This window comes from Alexandromys fortis, unplaced genomic scaffold (assembly GCF_014885135.2).
Source record: "Alexandromys fortis isolate MF-2015 unplaced genomic scaffold, M_Fortis_MF-2015_v1.1 scaffold_31, whole genome shotgun sequence".
Classification (NCBI taxonomy): Eukaryota; Metazoa; Chordata; class Mammalia; order Rodentia; family Cricetidae; genus Alexandromys; species Alexandromys fortis.
Window position 1 is genome coordinate 8,052,058 of NW_026067974.1, and position 7,493 is coordinate 8,059,550.

General features: G+C 47.2%; 2 protein-coding genes across 3 annotated transcripts in view; both read right to left on the reverse strand.

Moving 5' to 3' along the window:
• Nucleotides 1–1,714: 1,714 nt before the first annotated feature.
• On the reverse strand, nucleotides 1,715–4,392 carry Atp5mc1 (ATP synthase membrane subunit c locus 1). 2 transcript variants are annotated; one of them, XM_050157086.1, is made up of 5 exons: nucleotides 4,326–4,392; nucleotides 3,766–3,812; nucleotides 2,674–2,760; nucleotides 2,203–2,381; nucleotides 1,715–1,931 (listed from the first exon to the last, which is right to left on the reverse strand). In XM_050157086.1, exons 2-5 carry the CDS (start codon nucleotides 3,802–3,804, stop codon nucleotides 1,817–1,819), a joined length of 420 nt encoding a protein of 139 aa, XP_050013043.1. In that variant the 5' UTR covers nucleotides 3,805–3,812; nucleotides 4,326–4,392; the 3' UTR covers nucleotides 1,715–1,816. The 2 variants fall into 2 exon arrangements, with proteins under 2 accessions (XP_050013043.1, XP_050013042.1); XM_050157085.1 differs by having other exon boundaries at nucleotides 4,197–4,392.
• Nucleotides 4,393–4,408: 16 nt separating this feature from the next.
• Calcoco2 (calcium binding and coiled-coil domain 2) overlaps nucleotides 4,409–7,493 on the reverse strand; it is a 24,285-nt gene continuing 21,200 nt past the window's right edge. The window contains exons 8-9 of the mRNA XM_050156803.1: nucleotides 4,756–4,944; nucleotides 4,409–4,675 (exon numbers count right to left, since the gene is read on the reverse strand). Coding sequence (XP_050012760.1) covers nucleotides 4,409–4,675; nucleotides 4,756–4,944 — 456 coding nt within the window. The remainder of the gene's footprint in view (nucleotides 4,676–4,755; nucleotides 4,945–7,493) is intronic.

Consider the following 7,493-nt stretch of genomic DNA (forward strand, 5'->3'; position numbering starts at 1 on the left):
TTGATTTTCGAGACAGGGTTTCTCCGTAGCTTTTTGGTTACTGTCCTGGAACTAGCTCTCGTAGGCCAGGCTGGCCTCGAACTCACAGAGATCCGCCTACCTCCCGAGTGCTGGGATTAAAGGCGTGGCTGGTTTCTTTACTTATAAAAATAACTTGTTCCTTATGGGAGAGCTGGTTTAATGGTTAAGAGTGCATACTGTTTTTGCAGATGTGGGTTCAGAACCACTACCCACATCTGCCTGTAACTCCTGTTGCCAGGGATCTGACAGCCTTTTCTGGCCTGAGTGCCCGCATGCATACAAAAACTCTCATGCCAGTGCGTCTCTACACACCACACCCCAGGAGGGGCGGCAGCAGTTTAATCACTATCTTACCTGGTCATCAGTGCCATTTTAGCCAACTGAGGGTAAGGGAAGGCCCAGGCACAGAAGATGCTACACGAAGCTAAGCAATTCATTAGTTGACACCCTCCAACAGCACCCTCAGTCTCATGCAAAGATTATAGATTCTCTAAGAAGAAACTTGTCTTCTGTTTATTCAAGAACATTTCAAAGTTATTGATGTTAAAAATGAAACTCGTGAATTAGATACAATTAAAGTGGCTGACCCCAACCTTGATCTTTTATGGATTCCCAGAATCAAACTCAGGTCAATAGGCAAGTGGCAAGAACCTTTCTTTACTCAGGTGGGTGTAATGGTACACCTTTCAATTTCAGCACTTGGAAGGCAGAGAAAGGCAGGCACATCTCTGAGTTGGAGGCCAGCCTGGTCTTCAGAGTGCGTTCCAGGACAGCCAGGGCTACATAGAGAAACCTTGCCTCAAAAAAAGAACCTTTACCCCAGAGTCATCTCACCAGCTCAACACTTTAATATGCTACCTTAAAATTTTTTTTAAAGACTTATTTATTTATTATGTATACAACATTCTGCCTCCATGTATGCCCACATGCCAGAGGAGGGCGCCAGATCTCATTACAGATGGTTGTGAGCCACTATGTGGTTGCTGGGAATTGAACTCAGGACCTCTGGAAGAGCAGAAGGTGCTCTAAACCACTGAGCCATCTCTCCAGCCCCTATGCTACCTTAAATTGTGTGGAAATGAAGATTAGGGGGGAGGGGGCAGAATGAGTAGCACGTTTAAGTGTAGGCTAATTCCACTTACCTGCTCAGTGTTTTGGACAAATTATTTTGCTTCCCTAAAGCATAGGTCCCTCATGTACCAAACAAGTTTAATGGCTATGCTTACAATTCATAGGATTGCTGTTGAACATTTAGTAGAGTTTGCTGCAAATTAAGCTCCTCAAAAATGTTACATGTTGCTGGGAGGTGGTGGCAATTGCCTTTAATCTCAGCACTGGAAAGGTAGAAACAGGTGGATCTCATAATTTCAAAGCTAGCATGGTCTACACAGCAAGTTCCAGTTCCAGGCCAGCCAGAGCCACACAGTAAGGTCCTAAGAACTTGACAAAAAAAAACAAGACTCCCTCCCCGCCAAAACAAAACTAAAACAAAGCAAAAGCCAGTAACATGGGACTTAAGGATAAAGTACCAACCATGACTACCCAGGCTATTTCATAGCTGATCTGAGAAACACTGGGACCCTTCCACACTCTGCCCACTTCCTTATCACCAAGGCTGACCCAAGTGTGACTTCTCATTCCACCAAAGGCTCCTCCAGCCCCCCAGAGTAGAAAGACAGGCACAGGCATATGGTTAGAGAAACGTTGTTGTTTAATGGTAAAGCTCAGCACACTCCAGCACCAGGACCGGCATGGAGTCGAAGCAGCAGGGACAGCTGGGTGACCCCATGGAGCCTCACATGGCGAAGAGGATGAGGAAGGCGACCATCAAACAGAAGAGCCCCATGGCCTCAGACAGGGCAAAGCCCAGAATGGCATAGGAGAAGAGCTGTTGCTTGAGAGACGGGTTCCTGCCAGGGACACGAAAGGGTGAGGGTCCAGGGGAGGGGAGGGGGAAGATGCTACTCTTCCAAAAGGGCCTCGCCTACACGGATAGGAAAGGAGACTAACAATTTGGCAAGTTCACACGTGGCAGGTGGGATACATACTTCAATTCTGACTTAGGCCACTGGAGAAATAGGAGGTAAATAACATCAACACAAAGGCCCCCTTCCTGCTATGTTTCTGCCCTAACCGGGTGGAACTTAGACTGAAAAATACTATGGGCAGCCCCAAACTTACCTGGCATAGCCAATAATCAAGCTACCAAACACTGTTCCAATGCCAGCCCCGGATCCAGCCACACCAACTGTGGCAGCCCCAGCACCAATAAACTTGGCAGCTGTGTCAATGTCCCGGGAAACAACACTGGTCTGGAATTCCCGTCTGGCCACCTGGAGAGGGGAGCTGCTGCAGGACGGCTAGAAGAGAGGAAAGCAGGAAGGAAGGGAGCAAGGGGGCAGTGAGGCGCCTGGCAGGGGGCTGGCTCCACTCTCACCCCACCCACCCAAGCTAAGAAACAGCTGTGAGAGCCTGACAAGGGCAGAATACCCTGCTTGCAGGGTGAATGTCAGCCCTATTTTCAGGCAAGGCAAGTCACATCTATGACTGTTATTTGAGTCTTGGAATTACAAGAGCATCATAGATTCTCCAGTTCTCCTAACAGCCATTCAGTCTTGCCTAGGGAGAGCCTGAGGAGCCTTACTTCCTTACCTGTTTAACCTGTTTAGATGGGGCCTCTGGTCTACTCAAGAGGGAGGCAGACACAGGCCTGATTAGACCCCTGGTACAGGAGCGGATCTGTAAAACCAGAAAGCCAGAGCAAATCCAAATCAAAAACAAACACCAAAACCCAAAATACATTAAAAAAAAAACCCAACCAGAAAAACCAAAACCAAATCTAATTGATAATGATAAGAGTCTGTCAAAACCAGTTCATCGAATTTCAAGGTCAATTAACTTGTTCTTATTTCTCTATAGTAGGTCTGCAGCAGACACGAGTGTCCTGAAAGTTTACAGTAGCCAGCAGTGGCACCAGCACCATTTGACATCGTGTACCAGGCTGGAGAGCACTCACAAGGCTCTGGGCTCAATCCTCAGAACCAAGCCCAAACCAAACCAGGTACCAAAGTTCATTTCCAAGGGCACAGCTTTAATCAACTTCCTAGAATAGAGTAAGACTCCAACATCCAGTCAGCTATAGGAAGCGTACCGAGATAACAAAAGGCACCAAAGGGAGAAATTTACTAAAACGCACTCACAGCAACATGGCCTGCATGCAGTGGGACAGAAAGCCTGGTTTGGCTCTGGGGATAGCCATCTTAGGAGAGACCCCAGTGAAATGGATTTATTGACACATCATTTAGTGCAATGACTGTCAAACTTGGCAGAACACTGGAACCACCTGGGGAGTTCTAAAAAAAAAAAAAAGCTTGGAGTTCCACCTCTATTCTCACAGTCTGATGCAATTGGTCTAAGGTGCTGTCTGGACACTGGGAGTGTTAAGCTTTCCAGACGAACTGAACATGCAGGCAAGGTTTAGAAAAACTGTTTTCCGGTTGTCTGGCTATATATCTAAACCAGGGCTACAATAAAAGGTCATTTGCAGTCTCTCTGAGGACACTCAGAGAGCCACGAAGCTTGGTTTACAGGCCTGAATAAGGATAGGTTACCTGCACCAAATCTTATGGCCTCCCCAAAGAGCCATCACCATCATGGGCGCCAGCTCCTCTTTCTCCATTCATTACACAAGCTCGCTGCCATTCCACACACGACACTATAGGGTAACCCGGAGCCACAGCTTACCAGAACTGGAGTAACGAGCAGTGCCTTGGTGGTCTGCATTTTTCAATCTGCAAGAAGAGAAGGAAAAAAACCATAATTCCTATGAAAGCCTGGTTGTCTGCTTATAGTAGCGACCTTTAGTCGTCCCCATCCACCACAGCTGGCTTTCCCCGACCCCTCTTTTCCTGTGCCCCAGCTAGGGAGGGCATTAGAGGTCAGAAGGACAGCGCCGATTCCGGGGTCAAACACTTTCTGCAGAGCGGGTCTGCAGAAGAACAGCAACTGAGATCGGAAATAAAGGAGGCGGCTCAGGTCCCAAGAGGGAAATGTTGCGAAAAAGGAATATTCTCCCGGGAAGGCTGGAGGCAGAAACTGGCAGACGTCGTGCAGGATCCTGCCCATGTTACATAGCTGTCCCCTACTCTCCCCAGCGGCCGTTTATCGCTCATTACCGTTGGTAATTAACATTAATTGGTAAAGCTTAAAAACTCCCGCAGTCTTTCCCCGTCCCTGGAGAAGAATGCTGCTCCACGTGGCCCAGTCCTGGCTTTCCGGAGCCCTGGCTCCCGGCCCCAAGTCACCTGCACTCCCACTCCCCTGCAGCCCCTGCTCGGCCCAAGGTGCTCAAGGTGACTGACTCACCTCCCAGCTTTAGCCCTTGGTCTCAGCGCTCGGCTCCCCCACCCACGTGTCCCGGGGTCCCTCCACTCCCATTGGCCGTTATCTTCCCGCGTTCCAATTGGTTGATGTCATCAACTCCTTCTTTCTTATTGGTCATTTTCAGCTTCATCCTCTCTCTCCACAGGAGCTTCGTGGCGATTCCCGCCTCCTTGCGGATAAAGGCGGGTTCTTTTTCCGAGGTCGGTGTTAGGATTGGTCGAACTCCGAAATGCTCCACCATAGAGTCGATGAGATTTGGAGGTTCTACAACCTTCAACATAAAATGGCGACCAAGGTGCAAGCGGAAGAAAAGGCGTGGGAGAGACGACCGGGTGCTTGACGTAGACGGACACGTGACACGGGCTCTGCGCTTTCATTCGGTGGCTCGGACCTAGGAGCGCGTTGCATGTTGGGGTTTGTAGTCCAGTCCGAGGGCCCAAGGACCACCGAGATCCCGCGAGACGTTGCTTCCCCGCAGGGAAAGCCGACGCCTTTGCGGTATATTCCACCATAGTGATTTGTAAAAATCTCCGCTTCCGCCTGAGAATTAAGGGAGATTGGAAAATTTCCAAGTAGTGTGCGTGCTCTTGTGGGGCTCTGTCAGTGGTCAGCAGACATGGACTTACAAACTGGATTTTTTTCCCCCAAAACACAGTTAAAGCCATGGTTGGTGTTTGACACCTGTAATCCTAGCATTTAGCAGGTGGAGACAGGGAGATCAGGGATTCAAGGCCAGACTCAGTTTAATGAGTTTAGGTAAACAACAAAACAAAACAAAGAAAGAAAGGAAAGAAAAAGAAAAAACCAAGGTGGGGGCAGAAAATTATATCGGAGGCGGATTCTAAAAGAAAACAATCCTCGGTAGAATGAAGCGTGCGAAGAAGTTGAGTGGTGCATATTTACAAATTCAGGCAACGGAAGGCGAAGGCAGCAAGACTACGCACTAGCGCGCAAGCTCCAAGCCAGTCTGGATTACGTAGCAAAACTCCGCTAACGAAACCCCACATAGGTGCCACAAGCACAAAGGGTAGGAGCAGAGAATTAGGAACGCAGTTCCCACACAGCTGGTATGAATTAGAAAACTTTCCTGGAAAGCAGTTTGGCAGTGTTTTTATTTGGAATGCTATGAATGAGCCATCCTCTTTGACCCAGTAATCCTTGAGTCACTGAGAACCTTTACATACTGCACCCTTTTTGACCCAGTACTGTCGCTTCTAGGAACCTGTACTAAATAATGTTATGCAAAGGTTCTCAGGGGGAAAAAAAGATGTGCATCGCAAAGTTTTTGCTTTGGGGATTTTTGAGACAAGTCCCTTCCTTCTATGTAGCCCTGGCTGTCCCGGAGATTGAACTCACAGAGATTCCCCCAGTCTCTGCCTCCCAAGTGCTGGGATTAAAGACATTCTCCACCATGTCCTGTACAGAGTTGACTAAATATGAAAAGGAAATGCTCAGTGATAGGAAATGCTTAAATAAACTTCTTTTTTTTTTAATTTTAAGGTGTATAGGTGTTTTGCCCGTGCCTATGAATATGTAGCACATAGGGCCTGGTGCCTTAGAAGACCAAAAGAGGGCATTGGATTCCATGAAACTGGAGTTAGAGATATTTGTGAATCACTATGTGGGTGCTGGGAATGAGACCCAGGTCTGTAAGAGAATAGACAGTGCTCTTAACTGACGAGCCACCTCTCCAGCCGTGTGTGTGTGTGTGTGTGTGTGTGTGTGTGTGTGTGTGTGCTACTGTATTTGTGAGTTTCAACTGTGGGCACCACACTGGCACTGTAGCTATCAGAGGACAGCTCTCAGTTCCCTCCTTCCACCGTAGGTTACAGGGATTGAACGCTTATTGTCTCTCTTGCAAGACTATCACTTTACTTCTGACCCATCTTACTAGCCCCGAGTAAATCAGCTATGTAGTCCACTTACAAAATAAACAGTAGGCAGGAGGTGGTGGTGCGTGCTTTGGTCCCAGCACTTGGGAGGCAGAGGCAAGTGGATCTCTGTGAGTTCGAGGCCAGTCTGCTCTACAGAGTGAGGTCCGGGACAGCCAGCACTACAGAGAGAAACCCTGTTGTTCCCCCCCCCCCCCAAGAAAATGAAATAAGCAGGAATAGGAGCTGGAGAGGGGCTCAGTGGTTAAGAATATGTGCTGCTCTTCCAGAGGGCCGAACTCTGGTTCCCAGCATCCATGTCAGGCAGCTCTCAGCCCTCTGTAACTCCATTTTTGTCTGTAGGAGATTCAAAATGACCTCTGGGCATTGCAGGCACCCACGTTCAGGTACACATCGACATGCAGATGCATAAACATATACATAATTAAAATAATAAATCTTTAAAAGTAAGCAGGAGGGCTGGAGAGATGGCTCAGAGGTTAAGAGCATTGCCTGCTCTTCCAAAGGTCCTGAGTTCAACCCAGCAACCACATGGTGGCTCACAACCATCTGTAATGAAGTCTGGTGCCCTCTTCTGGCCTTCAGGCATACACATAGACAGAATATTGTATACATAATAAATAAATGAATAAATAAATAAATATTTAAAAAAATAAAAAAAAGTAAGCAGGAATATACTGGTGTTTTTCTTTTCCTTCTTTTTTTAGACAGGGTCTCATGTAGTCTAGGGTGGCTTTCAACTCCAGGCATGCACCATCATGCCCAATTTAAGAATATTTCTTGCCAGGTATAGTAGTATGTACCTTCAATCCCGGCATTCAAGAGGCAGAGACAGGCAGATCTCTCTATGAGTTCGAGGCCAACCTGGTCTACAGAGCGAGTTCCAGGACAGCCAAAGCTACGCAGAGAAACCATGTCTTGAAAAATCAAAATGAGAGAGAGAGAGAAGAAGAAGAAAAAGAAAGAAAAAAGAATATTTTTTCCTTCCTTTTTTTTCTTTCAGAGACAACTTTGTCTCTGGTATGTAACCCTGGCTGACTAGGAACTTGCTATACAGATCAACCTGCTATTGCATTTGGAGTGGATCCTACTGCCTCTGCCTTCCCAGGACTAGGATTACAAGTGTGATTATACTGATAAAAGTTTCAGGTACAAAAAAAAAAAAGTTTCAGGTACATATATATATATATATACACA

Bases quoted from the DNA above. Each gene is read 5' to 3' on its own strand.
- Atp5mc1 (XM_050157086.1), bottom strand. From the start codon at position 3,804: ATGCAGACCACCAAGGCACTGCTCGTTACTCCAGTTCTG. The intron at 2,382-2,673 runs GTAAGGAAGTAA...CCTCTCTTCTAG, and splicing joins CATCTAAACAGGTTAAACAG to CCGTCCTGCAGCAGCTCCCC. The intron at 1,932-2,202 runs GTAAGTTTGGGG...TGTCCCTGGCAG, and splicing joins TTGATTATTGGCTATGCCAG to GAACCCGTCTCTCAAGCAAC.